Source organism: Gymnogyps californianus, chromosome 5 (assembly GCF_018139145.2).
Source record: "Gymnogyps californianus isolate 813 chromosome 5, ASM1813914v2, whole genome shotgun sequence".
Taxonomy (NCBI): domain Eukaryota; kingdom Metazoa; phylum Chordata; class Aves; order Accipitriformes; family Cathartidae; genus Gymnogyps; species Gymnogyps californianus.
The window spans coordinates 28949956-28974815 of NC_059475.1; the positions used below are offsets into that span (position 1 = coordinate 28949956).

At 39.1% G+C, this 24860-nt stretch overlaps 2 protein-coding genes across 4 annotated transcripts; one reads left to right on the forward strand and one right to left on the reverse strand.

The window, feature by feature from the left end:
* The first annotated feature begins 388 nt into the window (after positions 1-388).
* NUSAP1 (nucleolar and spindle associated protein 1) lies at positions 389-14829 on the forward strand. 2 transcript variants are annotated; one of them, XM_050897455.1, is made up of 12 exons: positions 389-481; positions 1990-2055; positions 3138-3329; positions 4413-4587; positions 6949-7038; positions 7780-7892; positions 8611-8676; positions 8865-9052; positions 11246-11433; positions 12440-12550; positions 13135-13246; positions 13730-14829. In XM_050897455.1, exons 1-12 carry the CDS (start codon positions 389-391, stop codon positions 13815-13817), a joined length of 1482 nt encoding a protein of 493 aa, XP_050753412.1. In that variant the 3' UTR covers positions 13818-14829. The 2 variants fall into 2 exon arrangements, with proteins under 2 accessions (XP_050753412.1, XP_050753413.1); XM_050897456.1 differs by having other exon boundaries at positions 11246-11421.
* A 975-nt stretch (positions 14830-15804) lies between these two features.
* NDUFAF1 (NADH:ubiquinone oxidoreductase complex assembly factor 1) lies at positions 15805-24821 on the reverse strand. 2 transcript variants are annotated; one of them, XR_007766517.1, is made up of 6 exons: positions 24674-24821; positions 22290-22915; positions 20187-20372; positions 18849-18923; positions 18488-18551; positions 16215-16269 (listed from the first exon to the last, which is right to left on the reverse strand). XR_007766517.1 is itself a non-coding variant. In XM_050897458.1 (5 exons), the coding sequence occupies exons 2-5, from the start codon at positions 22797-22799 to the stop codon at positions 16129-16131; spliced, it is 912 nt and encodes a 303-aa protein (XP_050753415.1). In that variant the 5' UTR covers positions 22800-22915; positions 24674-24821; the 3' UTR covers positions 15805-16128. The 2 variants fall into 2 exon arrangements, 1 of the variants encoding a protein (XP_050753415.1); XM_050897458.1 differs by lacking the exon at positions 18488-18551 and having other exon boundaries at positions 15805-16269.
* Positions 24822-24860: the final 39 nt, after the last annotated feature.

Sequence of the window (24860 nt, forward strand, 5' to 3'; positions counted from 1 at the left end):
TCGAGCGCGGCGCCCGCCTTCCCGGCCTCACAATTGGAGCGCACTTCAAGATCTGCGTTGCCATTGGGCAATAGATGCATCCATCCTCATCGCCCGAGACTATTGGGAAGTGGGCCGCACCGAGTCATTCCGTCGCCCAATCAAGCAGGAGAGGGCAGGACTTTCCCTCGCTAGGAGCACCTATCGCGTTTGAAAAAAAGCACGCCTCGGTGACCGCGTCGCCATTGGTTGTTTCCGTGCGCCCAGGCCCGACCCCTTTGCCTCGTTCAGCCAATAGCCTGGCGCGGCGGGCGAGTTCGAACGGCGGGGGCGAGGCGCGCCGTGTCAGTTGAGCGCGAGATTCGAAGTGCGGCGGTTGGCGCTAGTGAGGCGGTGGGTTGGTGCTGCAATGGCGCTCTCTTCGCTCCAGCAGCTGGAGTCGCTGAAATACGTGGAGCTCCAGCGGATCGCAAAGGCCGCCGGCCTGAAGGCCAACCTCCGGGTGAGGCGGGGGCAGCTGCCGTGGCTGGGAGGGAGCAGCGCCGTGGACCTGAGCGAGGGGAGAGTGGGGAAGCTCCGGGTTCCCGCCCGCTCTCCGAAGAGCGGCCCCGGCTCTGGGGCTCCCTCTCTGCTCGGCCGGGAGCTGAGGGGAGCGGGTGTCGTGTAGGGAACATGCCCTGCCCGTCCCCGTGGACATTGTTCTCGTTCTGGGTACCGCACTGACGGAGCCTTCAGTCCCCGTCCCTTCCTGGGGCTGGAGGCGGTGATGGCAGGGGCGCAGCCCCGGCCTGCCGGGTGGCGGTGGTAGCTTTGCACTGAAGCGTCCCTTCGTCCAGGAAGACGCGTCCTGGTCGTTAGTTCCCGTCCGTAACGCGAGGCGCTGTGCCCATACAGCTTCGTGACGGGCGTACACTCAAAGACAAAGTTGATTATGCGGGGCTCCGTTTTTCCGGAGGCATCGAGAAGGGGAGGCGCGGGGCTGCCCCACGCTGCACCCCACGGGGTCCGCCCGCAGCTCGGCAAGCGCGTCCCTGTCGTGCGCAGCACCACGGTGTCGGCAGCCTGCCCCTGGGCCCGGCTGCCCCTGGGCCACCGCCGCTGTTTTCCCCCCAGTGTGGGTAGTTGGGTTTTTTTTTTTTTTACGGCTCGGAGTCAGAAGAATAGTAACGACAGGGTGCCTTAAGGGACGAGAGTGCGTGTGTTTACCAATCGTGGTTAAGAACGAGAAATTTAAGCACGCTCCGATCTCTTTCGCCTAGAGCTACAAATTTATGACAGTGGCCTGATCTTTTCTGGTAGGCACTGCCAGTAAATCACTCCGCAGCAGTCAGGCTGCTGCACTACCAGTGGGAGAAGGTATAAAGCCTTAAAAGAAAGAAGATCCACGACCTAGGTGGACAAAGGAACTCGTTGTCCTGACAGGACTAAGACTTCTGCTTGGGGTTTTAGTTCTGGGTTATTTTGTTCTTAAACTTCTAGTTCAGGTTTGATTTTATGCTGACCTTTCCAATTAGGTATTTAAGAGTCTTTCATAGCCTAAAATATCAATGAAGTAATTTTGTTGTTGTTATTTTATTGCTATTACTGCTGAATATATGCAAGGGAAGAGAAGAATGCTTTGCATGTAGTATGGGCAAGACAGAAGTTATTGCAGAAATTTCGTATGATTTTAATTCATATTCAGCTACGCAGTGCTGCTAAAAACAGTCAGTCTCATTCATCCTTGAACAATTAAACTTTTTGGAAAATAGACGGATGGGAAGAAACCTAGTCAGGGAAATTTGTCTTTGTGCCTCTGTGGAGAATATGTTACATATTTATCTGCGGCCTTAAGCACTTTCTCTAATTTGACTTGAATGAAGCTCTAGGCATGTCTTATTCTGCTGGATTCAGGAAATGTTCTGCTTGTTTGTTAGATCAATTTTTAGGATGCTATTTGGGTTTATGCAGTTTTTTGTTTGATGACTTAATGCAATATTTGGTTCATATATTGTTTTGATTTCTCCCCAGGCAGACAAATTGTTGAAAGCACTGAAGCAACACTTTCATGGAACAAAACAAGAAAATGAAAATATGGTAATAGATGATAAATCAGCCATTCTTTTTAAGAGAGATAGACCTAACTTTGTAACTAGTAGAGCAGGGCATGTACTGAAGGTTGTTTTTTACCACGATGTGAACTGTAATAAAACCACTTTTTTCTTAGTAGTGCCTTTAGTTTAGTGCACTCATGCACTGATAGAAACAGATGTGCTAATATTAGCTTTGAAATGGAATCCTGTATGACCCAAAGCTGATTTCCTTTCAGCTACCAAAATTAACAATGTATTTTTCAGCATCAGTACAAAATTATTCTCTGAACACTAACATTTAATTTCCATTGAATAAATCTTAATTCTTGCCTGTTTAGCTCCAGACACTGGTCAGTACCAAATATAAAAATATTTTATCCATTTTGCATGCCTAGATGACAGGGACTAGATACTCATCGGAAAGCATTTTGTAGCTACTACAATTTACTTACACTGACACTATAATGAAAGTGATACAATTGTGGAGTTTCCTTTATTAATCTCTTAATGTATTGTTTTCTTAACTTTAAAAAAAGTTTTCTCTTCTGTAAGCTGAATTATTTTGTTGGGTATGGCAATGTTTTTTACATTTTTGATAGAAGGTAAATTGTTATCTGCTTTTTCTAAAATATATCTCCCTTTAAGTGCTTCCTTTAAAGTCATCTTTAAAGGTTTGAGGAACAGGTGTAATCCTTGGCAGCTTATATTTAATTTTAACAAGCATGGAAGAGGCTCTGATTTTTTGGTGAAGAGTATTCCACAGAAACATACAAATCTGGGAGGGTCACAGCATCATGCAAGTCGGATTTCAAATATAAAGTATTAGGTTTTTTATAATCTTATTAAAATGCTATATAATAAAACAATTTTAGGACTTCTTTTTAAAGTCTTCAAAAATGAGCTTTGATGTTTAGGGAAATCTAGATATTGCCAATTTCTTGATCACTATGCTACTAAATGGCATGCTACTGCTTTTCCTCTGTATGAAATACTTTTTCCAATAATAAAACTGAAACTGTCCCTTCGGAGTATCTAATTTATGTTTGTGTCAGGTATGTTCCACCTTATAGCATTTTTCTGCTACAGGACTCTGAAAAAAGTGCATCTGCTTCCATCGGATCGGATGAACTGAGCAATCAGGAGGAAATTATGCCTGATTCAGTGTGTTTTATTACAAAAAGACGTGGTAAAGAAAAGAAAATAACCAGAAAAAAGAGGAACTCCAACGAGGAAACTAATACTGGTGAAGAAAATACAGGGCTTTCTGATGAGAAAGAGGTGATTTGCATGGCTTGGTTCTGTGTGCTGGCCGCTCTCCCTTCCCTCAAGCATAATTTAAACACACTTGATTTTTTTCTACCACCATTTAGCAGGTGGTATCCTTTTTTTTTATATATGTGTGTGTGTATATAAGAATTTCATACGCAAACATTCTGGTACTGGTCTTCTGTACTTTGTAGCACTGATTTTGTCCATCTTGACTATATGCTATTCTATAATGAACAGAGATTACTTGTTAGTCATTACTTCAAGGAAATAAATTTAATTCCTCTAAGAAATACACAATTCCAAACACCTTTACCTGAATGTAAGACTGCTTTCACTAGTTCATCATAGGATTCTGAATATTAGACTAGTTTCAGAATTTATCTAAAATAAGGCTATTTTCACTTTATTTAGAAAAAATTAACAGAAATTGGATGATCGCCTAAACCTCACAATTTTTTAGTTCCCACTCCTCTCAGTGGGTTCTTTTTTGATGGGTTGTATGACTGAGGGGGGGAAGTTTCAAGGTGAGATGGGAGTAGAATTATTTTTCTCTAGAATTACATGCAAGTAGTGAGTGAACTAAGAACTGTGTGAAAGACTTTTACTGATTTAGATTTAGAGGAGGGAAATGAGAAGATGAGGAATGTTAGTCTATTAGTGTTAGACAGAGAATTGTACAGTAACCAAAGCTACAATAGTAAAAAGTGACATAGCCGGTGAATTTATTTTTACTTGCAAATAATTAACTTTTGTCAATAAAGGCAACTTTATACTAAAATGTTAGAGCTGTGCAGGTAAAAGCTTTCTAATATAGATTTATCTGTGAAATAACAGGGTAAGTATTTCACAGGTTAATTCAGGTTAGACTTCAGAAAGTCTCTTGCTCAATCTCCCAGTCAAAGCACAGTCAACTATGAGGTTAGACCAAAATGCTTGAGGCTTTATCTAATCTGATATTGAAAACCTCTAAGGTTGGAGGCTATGCAACCTCTCTGGGCAACCTGTTCCACTGACTGACTGTTCTTGGAACAACAGCCTTTCTTTATATCCAGTCACAACAAACTGTTCAAATGAAGTATGTTTAAACTGCAGGAGCATTCCGAAATGAAAGAAAATGAAGTACCTCAGGGTGAGCACGAAAAGGGACAGAAGGTATTCCAAAAAGAGGAACAAGTAACTAAAAAGAGAGCTATTGAGAATCCAGGGATGGGTACTGGTCAGAAAGAACAACCAAAGAAGACTTCTCCTAAAAGTAGTGGAGGTGAATGTAAGTAGAAAATTCCAAAAAAGTAAGTTTAGTAATTTGTACTGCTTAAAATGCACCTTTTCGTTATTTTATTGTGTCTGCAAAAATTTTTGTGGCATGTCTGGTGATCAGTACTTTATTTGGGAATACCAGAAAAAAATCTGTCTTGTTTGAGTTTGTGTACCTGTTTGTTTAGCATATTGTAACACAAATCCACAAATTCTGCAATGTAGGAATTCTACTGGCTTTGACTTTAGAACTCTGGACCTGATGTTTTTAGTGAAGGAGTTCTTGAAGGTGTGATTGTATTTGAGTCTTGCACCTCATTTAAGATCAGTGCCTTTTGGAATACCCCTGTGTCCTGGTTTCGGCTGGGATAGAGTTAATTTTCTTCTTAGTAGCTGCTACAGTGCTGTGTTTTGGATTTAGTGTGAGAATGATGTTGATAACACGCTGATGTTTTAGCTGTTGCTAAGTGGTGCTTATCCTAAGTTAAGGATTGTTCAGTTTCCCATGCTCTGCCAGCAAGCAGGTGTACAAGAAGCTGGGAGGGAGCATGGCCAGGGCAGCTGACCTGAACTAGCCAAAGGAATATTCCATACCATAGAATGTCATGCCTAGTATATAAACAGGGGGGAGTTGGCTGGGAGGCGTGGATTGCTGCTGGGGCATCCGTCAGCGGGTGGTGAGCAATTGCATTGTGCATCACTTGTCTTTTCTTGGGGGGTGGGTGTGGTTGTTTTTTTTTTTTTTGTTATATTCCTTTTCATTACAATTACTATATTATTATTAGTTAGTAGTGTATTTTATTGTAATTTAGTTATTAAACTGTTCTTATCTCAACCCATGAGTTTTACTTTTTTTTTTTTTCCCTCCTCCCCACCCCACTGGGAGGGGGGAGGGGGAAGCAGCTGTGTGGTGCTTAGTTGCTGGCTGGGGTTAAACCACAACACCCTGAGATGCTACTTGGCTCCTTTAAAAAGTGGCAAGAAAGGGAGAGCTTCCTTCCTCATGCTTCATTTTTCTTTTCCTACAGATGAACGGGTTTTGTCATTTCCTTCCCAGGAGTAAAGGAAGGGGTAGAAAAGGACGTACAGACAGAATTCTTTATAACTTGTTTAAACTGCCTAACAATATCTGAATGTATTATGGTGGATCATTTTTCTATCTGGTGGCTTTTTTTAGACCTTCAAACATGATGTCGCTCAAAATATGAATTCATTTCTCCCCCACTCCTTTGTGCATGCAACTGACATGAAGAAATGAGTTTGTCTGCCCAATCTGATAATTTATTGGTACTCTGGGTCTGTCAAATAAGACACATACCATTATTTGCTCCTGTTAGACTAAGCGTATGTAGTCCTTGAGCTGTATTATGGATATTCTTGCTGTTCAGTAGAATTTACAAGGACATTTTTATTGGAGGCCATCTATAATTTTGAAACTAATTTAGAAAATAATGATTTTCAATGAAGGTTCCTTTAAAAACAGAAGCAATAGAATATGTAGAGGATGCTTTGGTTGAGGCAGCATTCATCCTGACAGTTGGCACAGAACTCATCTGTTCCTATAACTGTAATTATAAGTGTCCATACCGCTTTCTGTTTTTTTGTTTTTCTTCAGTAACTTCAGATAGCAAGAGCTGTGTGACAGAAAAATATTATGTCTGCATTCAGTGTTGAAAAGTTGATTTTTCAACAACTGTTTTCAATGACGCCCCATTATTTGCTTCCAGTGAGGATTTCTTTCAATATATTGAGGTCATCCAAGTTTACTTTAAAGGGAATGTGAATTAATAGAAAAGCAAATGTTTGCTTTTGATATGCAAATATTGAACTTGAAGTCTTTACCTGATTTTTTTTTTTTCCTTAATAAAATAAATCACTAATGTGAACATGAGCTTAATACTATACCTGAGAGCAGAGATGATAAAAAGAACTTAGACTCTGTATATGTATATAAGGCAGTGGCAGAAAAGCTGGCCAAAAGGTATTTCTTCTTTGTTATCAACATTTAAAAAACACTAGCTTATTAAACAGATAAAGACCTGTGAATTTAAAGTTGGTTTTGCATACCACAAGCATAGTTCACTTGTTAACTTCCCCTGTAAAATACTTTACTGTCGAAAAATAACCGAATATGACTGTAAGATTCATGCTGGGCTTGTAGTTTGTCAAGACATGCTGTTACTGACATACCATTTAAAAGGCTTTTGAGAGACTAAGGACATATTTATTCCAGCTGATGCTTCTATTTCTCAAAACCTAAACCCACTTTGAGGAGATAAGGTGTGTTTTGGAACAAATACTTTAAAAAAGGTTGTGATGACATTAAAGTATTTTTCAGGAGTTCTAATGATTTTGTCTAATCTTACTGTACCAGGTGATGCTCATCATGCAGGAGGGAAGATCCCTTTATATGTAGGCCGTGCATCTAGGTCTGGGAAAACAGGAATGAAAGCTACTACACCAAGTAAGATAACCTACCATCTTTAGAAATAGATGTGTTGTCTGTGTGTGAAAGGAGACTTGACTTATAGGTTTTTTACAACCCAAATTTCTATTTCTGCTTGAAGAAGAGAACATCCTCTCTTTAAAAAGCAAGCAAACAAAAAGAGTTCCCAAAGGTTACATATTAAGGTATATCTTCCAACTTGTAAATTCATAGTAGTAAATGACTCATATGTATGTTATAAAACTGGTTTGTTGAACACTTAGATGTCTTTTGGATATAATACTTGCATTCATGATTTTCAAAACAACAAAGAGCAGGAAGACATGCTATTACCCCTGCTTGTTTAGTTTTCACTTCATAAATACTACTGTTGTGCTGTATTACTATGTATTAGCTCATTTATATCACTTTGTAAAATACATCCATTGGTTTAAAATTTGGAAGTATTTCTTTTTTTCTTTAACTGCAGAATTTGGGGGTTGGACTAGATGATCTTTAAAGGTCCTTTCCAACCCGAACTGTTCTATGATTCTATAATTCCCCAGAGCATGCACCAGGTAACTGGCTATGTGGCTGGTGAAGTAGATTCTATTTCATACTGTTTGGTTACCTGTGTATACACAGTCTTTAATTAAAGGGATACGTTATATTTTCTTTGAGGCCATAATGATAGGTGTAGCAAGATTCTCCTGTTACGTAGTAAACTTCCTTAGGAGCTTATCAGATATGTGACTGTTCTTATTTTTTGGAACTTCTTAGACTTTAAAAAGTTGCATGAGGCTCACTTCAAGAAAATGGAATCTATTGCTGACTACATTGAGAGGAAAAAAAAAATGATTGAACACTGCAGCAGTTCTCTCAATGAAGTCAAGGTAAGTGATAACACAGGAAGATATCCATTGTTTCTGTGTTCATTTATTTCCAGAGCCTCTCTGTAAAAGTCCTGTACAGTCTCTTTAGAGCAGTAAGTACCTGGTCATGTGTACATGCAGTGGAATGTTAAGATCAGTGAAATTTAACTGCAGTCCTATATAACTAGTTATATAGTTATTTGTATAGAACTTGTAGCGTTATATAAGTTTTTATATGTTAACAGTGTATGGTTATAGTTATAGGAACCAACAAATAACTTGTTTTGAGTAAAAATAATTATGTCACAATTACTTTTGTGAAGGATCTCCTGGAGCTTTTGTTTACAACTGCTTAAGTTGCTGCAGAAATTAACCAACGGGACGTGTTATTTTTCAAAGAGTGGGAATTAAATATTAAGTTCCTCTTTTGTGCCTTAAAGAACCATTGTCCAATTACTGCATATGACTCTCCTTTAAAATATATGCAATATACGTTGTTCTCAGTGGCCCCGATTCTCAGTTCTTGTATTTCACGCTTGCACGGGTGAAAGCTGCTAATAAGGCCCTTTCAGAGTGCAGCAAACCTTAGCAAAGTGACAGTAATGTATCAATAAATATATGAATGAATATGTCAATGGACATATCAAAACAGTAACACTGAAACTCCTGACCACTATATTTCTCTTTTCTATGGCATACATTGTATCAATGTATACTTAAGACAAATTACTTTTGGCAGGTGCTGGCCAAAAAATCGAATCACTTAAAAGCATCAGAAAAAGGCACTCCACATAACAATTCTAAGGTATGTGTTTTCAGATCAGTTTTATTATTATTAAACTACTTATGTTTAAAATATGCTTTTAAAGAAAAAAAGGGAAAAACCGAAGAGACTGTATGCTTCTGATTCACTGTGTATTTTCCCTTCCTCTTAGATGCTTTTCTGATAAATTTTTAGCAGAGTGTGCTAACTCATGATTTGCTTTTCCCTAGAAACAAACCAGTGGCAAAACTTTTTTATTCAGCCCAAATCCAGAAAGAGGCAGATTCTCCGCCACTTGCACTCCTAGTAACCTCCGGCACTCACCACACAGTTCTCTGAATGCTGCCAATCGGAGTATTTTATCTAGGAAATCTTCATTTAATCCTTCTGTCCTTTCAACAACCAAAATGAATGTCAGGTAAAAAGAACAAACCAAAACTACCAGTGAGAAATTTGGTGTGATACACATGAAATAATCAACGCTGACTGTGATTTGACTACATTATTTCTATTCCAAACATGAACTACATGAGACTAATTCTGATTACTAACTTCCGGCCTACCTTTATGGCTGGTTTAAGCCTTACTGTGCTGTTACTATCTTGATTCTTCATTTTGATGTCTGATGGTAGAGGAATCTTGCATCTCTTTCAGCTTTCATTTTGCTAAAACAACCAAGCCAAATTATTTTTCTTCTCTTACTGTGTTAGGTTTTCCGTTTTGTCAGGCAACCTAATAGTCTCTGTTATCTGAATTAATTAATCTTTGAAATTACTTAACCAGAACTGTATGCAGTATTCCAGGTGAGTCTCACAATGGACTCATCATTTGGGGTTTTTTTGGTACTCTCTTTCCTTTTTTCCACACCCCCCCCCGCCCGCCCCAGTGTCACAGCAGGGGCTCATCTTGTCATTGACTACTATAATCAGATTGTTTCTAGCAGATGGGAACCAAGTTGACACCAGAAAGTCATGAGGAATTGCTAAATGAACGAGCTCATACACAATGCTATTAAATCTCACTTCCTTTTAAAACATCATGCGCACTTCACTATTCCTACACAGTAATCTAATTCTCTATTATGTTAATATTTCATGAACTTTTGTTATCAGTAAATTTTATTAGCTTATTACTAATTTTTCTAAAGTCTTGGACAAAAAACCTTTTAAAAGAAGGAATCAAAAGGACAGTCCATATGGTACTCATTGATAAATGCCCTTTCTCCTGGTTTTCTTTTCAGTGAAAATCCTTGTCTCTACTATTTCTTTGTTGGTTTCTAACTATTGTACTAATTCCAACGTTATCCAGTTTACTAAACTTTCCACGGTGTCTGAAGTTGAGATTTAGACATTCTATAATTTACCCTTATCCTTTTCCCCCTGCTAACAATACCCAACTAATCTCAGGTCTCAGTTGTGTCACTCTCCATTTTTCTGATAACCTTCACTTCTCAAGTTTTGCATGCCAAGATTATAGCTGCTGGGACTTTTTTGTCCCTGAATAAAGTAGGGGGAGGGGGATTGTTATTATTAAGTCAGATAGTGTGACTTCTAATACTGACATCTCCTAATAAATAATTATGGGACTTTTGCATGCAGTTCTTTTGCTATTCAAAGGTCAAGATTACAGGTTCCTTGTAAAATCAAGCTCATAATCTTACTGGCTTTGTTTCTACTTTAAATGTGCTATCTTTCATTTCAGTAGATAACAACAAGTGAAAACAATATTCATTCTACCTCTGGTGTCCTGTTGGATGATCTTTATTGTCTTCACTGCAGCCCTACTTGATTCTTAGCAATATTTAAAACAGAACAACACTTTTAGAATTTGCTGCCATTCCATTTGTCCAAAGATGTGCTGAGGTGGATCTTGCAAGCTGCACTTCATCCATAAACCTGCTAGCCCTCAAAACAAAGCTTTCTTCAACATTTACTCATTGTCTTTCCATATCTTGCAGGCTTTCAGCTTATTCTCAGTATCTTTTTGATAAGAGTATTACTTCATGCAAGATTTTGAATATATGTACACATATATATGTATACACACATATACGTTAAGAATGTGTGTGTATATACACACATACATACAGCACATATGTGTGTCTTGGTATGCAAGTAACTTGTGTGTTTTGACTAAAATGTCTAGCTTCTTCCTCTTGTAGATCTTTGAGTTCTAGAGTTCTGTTATTTAGTTAATTTTCTTTCAGTTTTTCTTATTTTGAATTAAAATGAACAAAATATATATATATATATATATAAAAAACGTTTTACTACAGAATCTAAATCTAAAGTAAATCATATTTGTTGGTGAAGAAATCTACAGGCTTGTTGCATCCAAATATATTTGTTCTCCAAAATAACAAGAAGGTCAGTTCTTTTGTAATTCCTAATATTACTTACTGCTATTGATGGTGGCTCATAACTTGAAAACTGCTAGGAAAGGTATTCTTAGTGCAGTTTATGCATAAGCTGTGAACATCTTATACACAGTAAAACTTTCTACCTGTAAGAAAAGTAGAAGGCAGAACCTTCTGTATTCTGTCACATTGCTTATGATGTGCATAGATCTTGCAGATGACTGACTTTGTTTTCTTATTTCTAACAATTTTCAGATTCTCAGAAGCCACAAAAGATAATGAGCATAAACGCTCTCTTACCAAGACTCCATCCAGAATGTCTCCGTACTTGGAGGAGATCTGCACACCTGATAGCCAGAAGAGCTGCAAACTAATAAGTCAGAAAAACAGCAAGGGAAATGCAAGAAATAATGATCTGACTGCATCAAAGGGTAAAGTGGATGGTAAATATTTGGCTTTTTCAGATCATGACTTTTGTCTTATTGAATTATTATATAAATTTTTTATAACCTAGCATCATGTAGACCCAGGTTTTAATGTCATTCTCTAATTTACGACTGATTCTTTAGAAACTGCAGTAGTTTCTTTGTTTCCTTTGGTTTCCAGTGTTTTGACTAAAATGGTTAAGTGCTAAGACTTAAACATATGGTACCTAACTAACTAGAGAAAAGGGGATAGAAAATCTTCTAGACATTTGGGGACTACATAGCAAAAGATTCATATAACAGGTACAGGGAGATCCTGTCTGCGGTGAGAGGAGTTCCTGATGCCTTCTCAGAGGTCTCATTCTCCTTGTGGGATTGGCACACACCAGGCTTCTAGCTGTGTTTTAGGACAACCTGTTATTGTCAGCCTCAGCAACCCTGATTAACTGAGGAACTAAAACCCTGTAAGAAAAAGCAGAAGTCTCCTGATTACTAAAGATCTCTGCACCAGCACAGCTCTGCTATCTAACCATTGATACCCTAGCATCACAGCTACATTAGCACAGGTCAAGAACGCAGAGTTGCCTGTCTTGCTGTATGACAATAATGATGTTTTTAGGGGGAAAGAAAAGTTCCACTGCTGATCTGAAGCTGGTGTGTCCGGAAGAATGCTTCTTTTTTTAATGTGAAAATCCACTTCGCTCCAAATAAGCACAGAGACTAGGAAACACAATTTGCTCTGAAAGACTAGAAAAATACATGGAGCTGTTTATGCTATTGCATAGCATAATCGGAGCAAAAGGGCTAATACTCTACAACTCTTGCTCTCTCCAGACCCAAAAGCTCCCTATTTCAAGTGAGCTGTATTTGTGCAATTCTGTCTTTAGAGGTAGCAGATGGTAGCATTTGATGGCTCTTTGGTCTTGATGGTTGTAAGGTGGTCTTCACAGGCACTTCCAACTTGCTATGTACAGTGATGTTCTTGCTACTATAATTAATTATGATATCTTGATGTTTTTTGTAGTTATCACCCCCTTCAAGTTTGCAGCTCACTCTGCAGAACCCACAAGCACAAAGAAGACGTTTGATCTCAAAGCAAGTCTCTCAAGGCCGCTGCGGTATCAGCCACACAAAGGTACTGTGATCCTGTGCAGTTTGCATTAGTCATACCCCTTATACTCAACTGCTCATAAAGCAAGGCATTGATACAAACCATGACAGCAAAGTTTTCAGTCTCTCTTCCTCTCCCTTTCCCTTTCCCTCTGGATTCCCACACAGTCTGTGGACTGATGTTAAATTTCTACATAATATATGCTTTAAGAGCTTTTCTACTGAAGAATAAGCCTTTATAACCAAAAGCCCATAAATATAAGAAGAAACACCCTTGTATTCCACTGAATAGATGTACAGGAAGTATGAGATATTCCTTACACAATGAGGCTTACTTTTATTTTATTTTTTTTAAAAGTGCACTATTGTGTGAGAAGCTGAACTTTGTGTGGTGAGTGTTACTTATAAGTGCAGTCAGCTGTTATACTTTCAGAAAAACTACTTGTAGGGGATGGGCTGGTGAAACTGATAATACAGCTGAAGAGGCATTTCATCTTAAAGTCAACCAGAAAAAGCAGGCTAGCTAGTATAAAATTCACAATAACAAGTTAAGCACACAATTACTAAACTAGGAATTCAATAGTCTCTCTTTTTGCCCCTAAATTGTAGGACGACTAAAACCTTGGGGAGAATTTAAAGAAAATACTGTCCTAAATAAGTCTGTTGGTAGCAACATCTCTTCACGTAAGAAAGATTACAAACAGCCGCATCTCCAGACAAGGTTAGTACACCACTAGCTTTTTATGAATAGTGTTATTTAAAATAATACGATGACTCATTTGTATTTTTAGGATTTAAATATGCAGTTCAGGAAAGAATACTTTTATATTAGAGCAATTTTTGCCTCCAATAGTCTGTCTAGTATCAGGAATGCCAACAGAGAGGGCAGCTCTGAATCCCATAGACTTTTATTCTGTGAAAGCTATCAGTTCCTGCGTTGGGAGATTTACCTTCACCTTGGAAGAAGCTGTGAATATTGACATGTTGTTACCTTGAATGTTAGACCTGTACATCTAAGCAGAAGTATTTACCTGAATATTTGGATTCAGTCCAAAAACGGTACTGTTCTCTCTGCCCATGGCAAATGCAGCACACTGGTTAAATAGATGTTAAGCCTTGGTCAGCTTCAGATTCCTTTGGTTGCTTGTGTCTATACCTTTAACATAACTTGATATGGTCTCTCTCTCTTCTTTTTCCCCTTCAGGGAAGAAAGGCGTGAGAAACATGAGCAAGAGAGAAAAAAGAAAAAGGCTCAGGCTCTCGGAAACCGTAGAGGGCTCTCTCTGGGTTAGGAGGAATAAGAAATATCTAAGAAATCACTGTAAATACTGTTCATGTCATGTAAATATTTGTGCTGTCTGTGTATGGTTCAGGTTGCTATTAGCTAGTGGAATCCAGAGAGCATTGAGTGAGAACGTATAATGCATCTGAGCTTAATGTTTTAGTGATCAGCTTCTCCGACGAGATGAGAGTTCTCAACTTTTAGGAGCTTAGAACTATCTCTAGTTGCTTAATAATGTTTTTCGTTTAATGAACTCCTTTAACTAAAAGATGTTAAAGGAGAAAATGTAAGGGGAAAAAAGATGCTCAAGAAGCCTCCTTGCAACTTAGGACAGACTTCCACCAGAATGCATTTGTTACCCACTAGAATGCACACTTTGGATAGTAAGCTTCAAAATGTTCCACTGGTAAATTACAGGAGTTGGAGATGTCTGCTTGCCCTGTTCTCCAGATCAGTCCTTAAATTCTGTAACAACAGTTACAGCAATTATTCAGCATTTCTAATTGTATGCCTGTGAAGTGGTAGGGAATTTCCAAGAGAAGAAAAAATACGCAAGCTCTCTGGAAAACTAAAAGCTTACAGCATAACATAATTGTAAAGTACTGTATTTTTAAAAAGTCACAACTGAAAAGTGGCTTTACAAATTACCAACTGGATGCTTTGAACAGTTAAGGTTGTTTTTGTTCCTTTCTATGGTAAATAGCAGATGTTAACAAAATTCTTCTGCTTTTCATCTCTATGATGCTTAAAAGAGGTTACAGTAGTGTTGAGGCACATTTAATACCTTAGATTTAAAAGCTGTTGTTACTTTTACTTCTAAAAAAAACACATAAAAAAGCTGTCTGGATTTATTATGGATGGAACTGGAAAGGTAACTTAGCAGTTAATCTCAGCTAGAATTTTGAGCATGTAATTGTTTCAGTGAATTTAGTGTCCTATCAAATATGCTGAAATGTCAAGAACAAGCAATTTTTTTTTATAAACTTAATGGGGGGAAATAAATATTTTGTATATATCCTGTTTATCACTGGTTATATCATCTAGCGTACTATATATAACTACCTCCTTAGTGTAGTGCTACTTTTGTTCACACTTGCATTTACTACTCAGTGTCTTTTTTTGTGACAAGTTTTCCTTACCAATTAGCCTGCCTACCACTTTATGAAAGCATGTTTGTTCCGGTATCTTATCTGTATAGAAATGATAACCATCACCCCTCATTTGCTCTTAAGCTATTTAATTCTGTGCAAGAGGAAAATGATAGTACAAGACACCGCTTCAGCTTGCTTTATTGTGGCCTCTTCCACATAACATATAGGTACACTTAAACAAGGTCACTGCAGAGGAGGTCAGTGCTTTGATGAGACAAAGTTTGTGACAGCTGAAACAAAACCATTCAGCGCTTGTCCTTTAAAGTGTTTCTCAAATTACTGAAAACCAGACTTCTCAGAAAAAGGGAGGTATTGAGCTTCTGTGCCACCAGCTGAGGCTGTGACTTCTTACAATACAGCTGAGTTAAGCTAATCGCACACATCAGAAGTGTGATCTGATCTGCCCTGTAATGGTGCTAATCAAGGTGAGCTATGCCTCCTTAGGGAGCAGACAGTGATGGGGGCTTCCCCCCAACCCACCCTTGGAGCATTACTTGTGTTCAACAACCTTAGCTCTATAAAGCTGTAGGACTATCATCAACAGCTCTAAACTAAAAGCCAAGCCCACCGCATAGCTACTGTTTCAGTCTTGGCAGTGGCAGCTTTTTCTTTTTTTAGTTATTCAGAGGAGCCAAAGCTAAAGGTTGAAATACTTCTGCCTTTTCCACTTCTGGTGCTACTCTTTGTGAATTTCAGCAGCTGAGTCACACTTAAGCACCATTCCTCAGGGTATTAATTCTCATCATACTTTTTCCAGTTCAAAACTAGCGGATGCAAGTGTTTTACAACTGTCTACAAACCATATAATGTAGAAAATGAAATTGTACAAAAAAGAACTACAACAAGCTCATGAAATACTTTTATTTCTGTAAAGGTCAGGACAGAAGCCAAAACTTACCCAGTCAACAGTTACTACTTTGTAAGAATGCATCACAACTCTCCTCAGGCTATGTTCCAGTCCATGTATGTACAGTCTCTCCAGGACTCTATTTGGCAGCTCGAAGATGCCAACGGTGTCACTCTAGTCAGATTACTACAGTCGACACTTCATGCACTTATCTCGTTAATGTTTACTGAGAATCTTCAAGTTGTTATAAGCCACACGTTAAGAAATGTTTTATAAAAATGAACCAAGCATCTGAAGAATGCCCCAAAGGACACCAGCCCAACTTAGACTTGAGGATTCTTTTCATATGTTTCATAGGCAAATTCTTCTGTATGAGCTCTATCGTTTAGCAGGCCAATAAAATCAATCTCCAGCTGGAACGGACCATCTACTTTATCTCCAATTGTGAATCCAAGGGTACTAATCTAATTAAAAGACACATACATTAGAACAGTATTTATAATGTTACAATCAAACACAATTGTATCTACCACTTCCATATTTTACAAACAATTCATGGCCATCTACTTTAAACTGGTATTTGTTCAAAATGCAGCAGCATTTCTTAAGGCCTGAACACTTCACTACTGCATTTTCAATACAGACCCCAATGGGAAACTAATTCACATTTGCCTTTCTACCACTGTGTTGAACCCTTTATTAAAAATGGCCTGAGCCTAAAGCAACACTGCAATTTTTATCCTCCAAGGTTTGTGTACGGCCAGTTTCATCATGACTGGGTGTACAAACACATTTTCATAAAGTCTGTTACAATTCTTTCGTGAGCAGGAAACACAAACAGAATGTAATTAAGGATGGAAGGGAACTTTCATTCTAGATCAAGTCATACACCTGGTATAGTGTGAAAGTGCACCAAAACAGACATTTTAAAATGCATGAAACTGTTACTGAGTTTTATATTGAGGCAAGGTTCTTAGCCACTGTTTCCCCATTAGAATAATGTTCTTAAATATAAGAACATTCTTCATTCCTTTCCCCTAATGTTCTCCCCCACCGTTATTCCAATTTAAAAAAAAAATAATTTTTATTCTAACTGTAATAAATTCCATAAAAACCTGTGTGGCTCAGGCATGCTTCCTATTAGCCTGTGGCTTGCCTGAAAGCTCTCTCAGCTCTTACATGTCACCAGTCACCTTTCAGAGACTCCAGTGCTAGCAGTTCTCAGGACAAGTTGGGTCACCAGTGGCGGGCCACCTATGAAACTCTAGCTGCCCTTAAGTCCTGCTAGAAGTGCAGGTCTGAACTGTACCCATGATTTTAAGGACTGCTGTACATGCAGGAAAATAATGCCTAGGATATGTCAGATAAAGTTGAATAATTGTAGGCTGAGGCTAAATATATATTGCAAATGTATGCTAAATAAATAATAGAACAAAGCTAAAGAAATTAAATGCATTGACATTTCTCTCAGATCATTCTAACGTTTTAAGTGCTGTCTCTTCCCCAGAAGCAAGCTCTATAATCAGCCCCTTGGCTTGTGGAGCCTGGAGAGCTTTTAAAGTTCCATCTTTCTGGTTCATATTGTTATAGATGACTACAGGAGACACCTAAACTCCCCGCTCTGAAGAACATATTCCTTTGCGAGCCCTACATACATTGGCTATTTCCCGCCTTTTTACTCCTGTTTAACAATGCCTTTCCTGGTTTCTGGGAAAACATATAGTAGTACCATGAGGGACCAAGACATTTTATCAAGATTTCTTTAATTTCCTTCACACCGCTTCCCCTATTTTCAGTTTTCTTTGAAATACATTTGTAAAATTAGACTTCGTATTATATGCAAGTGCATTGTTTTTGCTGTGAAATAGTAAGCATAAGATAACAAGGAATGAAAATTAAGTGGAGGGTGCTTAGATCAAGTACTGTTTTGTCCCTTTAACTCCTGGTAAATATTTTTAAACACCCCATATACAACTTTATGTTTTCATTTACCATTTTGAATGACTGTATATTCCAAATCCTGATAAATTCTTCAGCGTCTGTATTTAAACATAGGCCTTTTATAACAACTTTCTTCCATAAAGCGTATTTTTTCTTGTAGTTGATCCACCTTCTTCATATCATTCATACTTGCTTTCTACAGCCTCAACTTTTTCTGTTTTAAAACAGATTGTTTTCATGCTGCCAATCACTGAATTGCCCTCAAATTTTTCCTAATTTGGGTTTCGTTTTTCATTAAGGCAATTAGGAACTGAATGCAACATTCCAGGTGACTAACACTGATTCAAGTAATGGGCCTTTTATTTTCTCCCCATATATATTTCTAACATCATTGTTTGTTTTCCTTTTGGTAGTCACTGGGTATTAAGCTGCCCTTGATTACATGCAGGAGGGTCGCTGAAATTTAAAAGAAAAAAAAGATACAGAAACATTTTTTTCCAACTTGTCTCCTCCTGTGAATCAGTGAATTAGTCTACCTATTTGCAGAAATAAAATAAAAAATAGTCAACACATTTACTTAATACTTAGACTAGAAAGCCTGAAAAAACTAAAAAAGAGCCTATAAATACATCAGTTTACTGCTCACCATCAAGGTCACTGATACTGTACATCCTCAAATAAAATCTCACGATATAACATCCCTGACAGTCTTCTGTCAGGAAGAAAGTTTATGATACTTACTTTTATTATTTTTGGCAGTACTGTGCCAACCGGCATTTTAGATTTCTTAGTCACTTTGTCACTCCTCAAAAAAAAAAAAATTGCTTTTGTTTTTTTTGAAAAGCCAAGTAAGTTGTGAGTTATTTCTTGGTTACATAGATCTCTCTAAAGTATTTTTGGACCTCCTTTGAAGTAAACTGACACTATCACAAAGTAGGATAATTTAAATGCAAAGGCAAGCACACAAGAATAAGTATCTTATAACTAGAAGAGGCCCTTCAATTTCAAATTCACAAACATTAAAGGATTTGTAAACTATCTATATCATGACAATATTATCTTAAAGGAAATTTCAGACAGATAAAGCCTATAGAAAACTTGCCTTGTCTAACCAGATAGGATGCTGGTCATCCTGGACTCTTCCCCGACTGGAGAGAAAGAATTTGGAGAATGGAATCTGACAGAAACAAAACAAAACAAAACCAGACTTTAGTGTCACCAGTACATAAAACAAAAACTTAAGAAAAAAACCCAAAGCCTGCCTTAGTAAATGAAATAACACTGCTACATCTGATACCAGCACTAGTTGGGTACATAGAACTGGCACAGACAAATGGGCCACATTAACCCTTTCGTTGATCACTCGCAGCCAGCTCCAGGCCCATGCTGTTCTGTGGTGGCCATTTGTGGCCATCGTGCAGGATTGTTACCCTGTTAGGACACAACAAGAAGCTGCAGCACAGGTGGCTGTTTACATAGAGAATATCTCCTTCCAATAACATGTCAACATAAAATAGAAATTAATGAAAAGTCGAGCATGCATGTATATTGGCAGCTTGTCTGTATCCAAGCTGTGTATTTCATAGCGCAAACTTCATACTGAGACATCAGTACTCTAACAAAGCAGTTCAGAATAATGTAAAAATGACTTTGAATGCAGTGGGAGCAAGAAAGAGAAGGGGCTGTGATGAGAGAGAGGAAACAGGAGGGTTGGCTGGTGGAGGTGAGAGGAAAACATGCAAGTCAGCAATGACACACCGATCTTCATCCTCCTGACTCCTCATCTGTGAAACAGTGGGCTGTTCTCATATGATTGGACAACGGTATCATGAAGCACTCAATGCCAATTCATAAGGATGTGCAAACCTCCCTAACGTTGTCATCAGCAAATTACAAAAGTTGCCCAAGTTTAATCAGAAAAGAGCCGAAACTCCCACTTCTTACAAATATTATTTTGTGTCACAGATTCAAAGGCCACAAATGACAAACCACACCTCTGAGTCTCTGACTGACTCCAGCGAGTCAGCGGGTTAGCAAATCCTGTTGCAGGGCACAAATCCTACACCAGCCTACATCTATCTGTATTACAGATAAAATGGTTATCACAGAGAATATTCCTGGCAACACCTGCTAAGCTTCAATCGCTGTATCTATTCTGTTACTCCAGTAATAGCTAACAGCAAGCGTTTAGGTGGATGTATAGTGGATCAAATCTTTTAACACAACTGACACAGTGTGCCCTCCCACAATCCAGTGATTTACAGTTTTGGGAACTCCCAAGCCAAAGGCACACGTCTGTTGTATAAGGATACATTACAGAAACATTGTTGAATGGACAGCAATAGCAACAAACTGTGACTGTCGAAAGAATTCCCCTTCCACAGAGCTATGGCCAGGACCCCAAGACAGTCTCCTTAGTTTGAAAGACTCATTAGTTCACCTTTATTTCCTCCCAGTATGGGCCTCCTCGGGTGAACATGAAGTAGTTGTAGAGGTCATCCTTTTGATGAGAGAAGTAAGGGTCTGTATAAATGTTTACCATCCAAGGTCTGCCATCGCCACGGACACGTAAATACAGGCTGTTGAAGTTTGACCAGTCATAATACTTCTTCCTAGCAAAAGATCCCTACAAATTATTAATAAATAGAATTATTCCTCCTTAATAAAGGGAAATTTCCATCATGAAGAACAGAGCACTATTGCTTTGATCACTGCCCTCATTATTATGTCAGATAATATCTACTGTGACATAGTGAAAACTGGGTTACTCTTTCATCATACTAGTTGCTGATCTCACTGAATTTCCTTCAGCACTGTATTAGAGCCCACAAATTGCAGTATTATCACTGTGAGGACGCATGCTTTAATTATAAACCACAATCTTGTAACTATCAGAAATCAGACCTCCTTCCTAGGACCAAAGTCCCTACCAGGCAAGTACACAAACGCTATAGTGACGGATCAGTAGTTATGTAGTTCATTAAGTTTAACGTAGTTCATTAAGTTTAATATTCCGTAGTCAGTACTAGGTTATTCAGAGGTGATTACAAGAAATTGAAGAAGTGGGATAATTTATCCCTTGTAGTAACTTCCCTTACTGAAGACTGACATAGGCACTGGATGCATTTAATGTGTTCCAACACTTATTGTCATTAACTGTGCATAATAATATGGATTGCAAGCATGTCTAATTCTCGACTGCATTTTTCTCCCAAGATCTTAAAAGTGCTGGTGTTGTGATTTGCACAGAGGCAAATCCAAGAGTCTTCAGAGAGTTACACCGAGGTCACTTGGAGCGATGGGGGGTGGGGGTCAGGGCTATTCTTGGCCAGAACTGCTTAAACCAAGTAAAAATTAACACCAAAAATTCAGATGTTTCCCCTTAATTTTAGAGTACAACGACAGTTACCTATCAACTGTCCTTCTATCAACTCTTCTTATAGGTAATAGGATGAGTAGATCATCAATACATTAATACAAGGCCTGTGTTTACTTGATTTTATGGTTTTGCCCGTTTTGAGCCTTTTTAGTTAAATAAAGAAGAGCTTTTGCATTTATGTTTTCACCCGCTGATTTCAAACTGCATTATAAAGACAGACTGATACACTCCATTACTTCAGAATTAGGAGATGAAAGTTTCAGTCACATTTGCACAAGTCAGTAGCAGTCCTGGGAATTTAACTCAGGTGAGATGCAACTTGCTGTTCCATTCCTCTGACCCAGTGTCACCATTTTAATCAGAGTTCATCTGCCTCTCATTTGCCCATTGATTTTGCTCACTCATATTCTCTGCTCTCCAAGTTTCTGGCCCAGAAAAGATTTTACCTGTGTACCTGTGCCAAGTCACAAACAATAGAACGAACTAAAAAGCATTTTATACACTGAGTCAAAATGTTCTTTTGCTTTTAAAGGTGCTTAAAAATAAGGAATGAAACAAGCAGTGTCAATAATGAGCACATCCATTTCTGGTTCAGTTTTGCTCAATTCTGAGCTATCAAAGATTTGCGTCTCACTTTTTCTGATGTACAGTAGGAGTCAGACCTTTAAAAAGTACATTTCAAAGCATTATTTTCTGCAAGAAAAAAGATGAGCTCATTCACCTAAACCAAGTTTGATGAATAAGCCAAGTTAAAGCCCAGAAAATTTGTCCTTATGACACATTCAATTAACTTCAAAATTTAGAGAGACATCTATTAAAATCATACCAATTTTGGATATAAAGGTTCATTACAGATCCTTCATTTGCAAGGAGGCTGCAAACAGGGCTGTCTAAATGAGTGGATGCCCTATTGTACATAAGTAAATGATCAAACATATATTATTCCTTTTCCAAGAAAGGAAAACAAAATCCAAGAAAAAGTTTTAAGTTCCTTCCAGGTCAAAGGACACAGCAGCAATTACCTCCCTGAAGGAGTATCTAATACTCCTGAAAGTGATCACTTTCAACCACAGTAAACAACAGTCCACTTGTTGTCACTGGGATTACACAAGAATGCTCTCCAATTAAATAACAGAAGCCATGCAAACATGAAGCTGTACTTACCACTGGCGGTTTAGCTCTCATACTACAATATCCACTGTATTTTGTCTCCCCATCACGAGGTACTTCTGTATTGAGGGTTCCATAGAGCAGAGCAGCCTGGTTATTCCTACCCAATTTGAGGTAAACTTCACTTTTCCCTCCAATCTCTACATCAGAGGAAATAACCCATTTATTTAAATCTTCTTGACTCCGAAACTCCCACAACACCCTTGTCTGTTCCAACAGATGCCGACTGAATGGATCGCCTCCAGGTCCTATTAAGTAATCTTTGGTCTCCTTCTTCAGCATGCTTAGCTGAGCCTTTAAGACATCAATGCCCTTCTTAAAACTGAAATCAATATTTTGCAAAGATGTTTCCTTCTCAGGCTGTGACCCTGGCCTCCTGTAGCTGCTATACAATTTTGACATGGAATCGCTGAGGAGAGGTCCAAGTAAGGGGTGCAAAACTTTGTGCCTGCAGCATCTGCCACGTAAGTAAGCACTGTTCAGCAACGTAATAGTCAGAGCCATATTGGTAAACTTGAAGAATTCACTTCCAGTAAGGCAATTAACAGGTTTGAAATTATTTTAACAACAAAACTAGTATCCAGAGCTATCTTACTTTAGTTACTGTAGTTTATCTCCACCTTTAATGAAAAAGAGAAAAGATTACATATAGGATGCTTGTAAAACTGTTTAATTTTTAAAACAGATATTAACTAGAAATCTAAGCCATTGGAAAAAGGAATAAAAAATAACATCAAGTATTACATTTCCTCAGAGTTCTAGTTTACTTAATGATTTCCACCTTATGTGTTCCCCCTCCTTGTGATGTGAAATACCCATGCAAATAAGAAAAACTAAGTCAAATACTTGAAATAAAACTGAAAAGATAAAAAAGCAATTCCTGTTCATCCCTTTCACTCTAAGTAAGTTTAGGTATTATGAGTAACACCAGCAAAAATAACCTCAAGAAGGTGGTTTCTAAAAGATGGCATCTATATAACTATAAAATATTATCCCCCGCAAGAAAATCACAAATTCACAACAGGTAGACCCTGCTGCCATATGGACCAGAATGACAGTCTCATCTGATAGTCACAGATGACAAGACTTTTCAGATATGAAGTCCTACAGCAGCCATACTACATGCTTCTTCCATAAGTCATCCAGCCCGTTGCCCCCCCTCAACGTATCTGGTTTAGGATTACAGAGAGCTTTGCGAAGACCAAACGATTTAACATGAAAGAGACTGCAATTCAATAGTTTTTTAAATAAAGCTTTGGAAAAATTCTGGAAAATCTTCTCTTTGCTTCTCTCTGCATCACCATTGGTAGGAACAGCTATGCCACATTGCTATTCTCTAATTCATAAGGGAAAGCCTTAATGTTCAATGCTCTGTACAGAGGCTATTACCTCTGACTCATAAAATTAGACAGACTAGTTGCCTGGTTTGGGGTTTTTTGGATTTTTTTTTTTTTTTCCCCCCACAGAATGAATCCTAAAACGATGTCAAATCAGCTCATCTTCTCTGAGCTTTAAAGAATGGAGCCATTCACCCCACATATATTCTCTATATGCCACATACCTTCCTTTACTCATGGTAAAATTCACTACTATTATTCTCATACTCCAATTAAGATATGCACCGTGGACTAAACCTGCATTGAAGGAATTCACGTTTTCTCTATCACACACTCAGTAAGATAGAAGGCAAGTTCCTAAAAAAGAAACCCCATGCACAGGGCTTCCATGCCCCCTGGGACTGAGGTGAAGCACACAGCATGAAAGCAACAAGAGCCTGAACAGTGACCCCGTCCATTTCTGGGCCCCGCCGGCAAACCTGCCCCAAACCAAAACATAACCAGCAGAAAGGAAAGGTACAGAAAAGCTGCAGCCCGCAGTCCAGCTGAACCCCGCTCGGCACAGACTCGCCCTTGTTTCCTCTCAGTACCAAGAAGGAGAAAATGGGAATTTTTAGTAAATTTCACTTTTGCCCGATTTTTGTCCCTACGCAACGTTTTACCAGCACGCCGATCTAATGCCAGCACCGATTCACCGCCCAGCAGTTACAAAACCTCGGCTTCCAGCGACGGTTCGCACCCCCACAGCGAACCGCGCCGCGGCCTGGGCACCGGGCCCGGATCCCGCCCGCCTTCCCCGAGCCCGGAGGGCAGAGGCCAGGCCGGGACGCGGCGACAGACGGTAGCGACCTCTCCGCAAAAGCGGCCGCCTCGACACCTCCCCGCTCCGTGACCGACAGACTGACCCCAGCTCTGAGGCACCGCCACACCTTCCCGCCGTTACCGGCGGGTCCAACCGCTTCCGGGCCCCGCGGGGGAACACGCACCGCGCCGCTCAGGTTCCGCCGGCGGCGGCGGTAGCCCCCGAGCTCCGGCCCTCACCGGCGGCGGCGGAGGAGGCGAAATCTTCCCTCCACGCTGCGGGCGCGGAGAGGTCGCTGCACGGTGCCGAGCAGTTGATTCGCAAATATCTTTGCGTTTAAAGAGAGGCTGAGGGGGGACGATGCCTGTTTGTGAGGAACATGTCGGCGGGATAGCTCGAATAAACGCTGATGAGGGCCGGTAGACC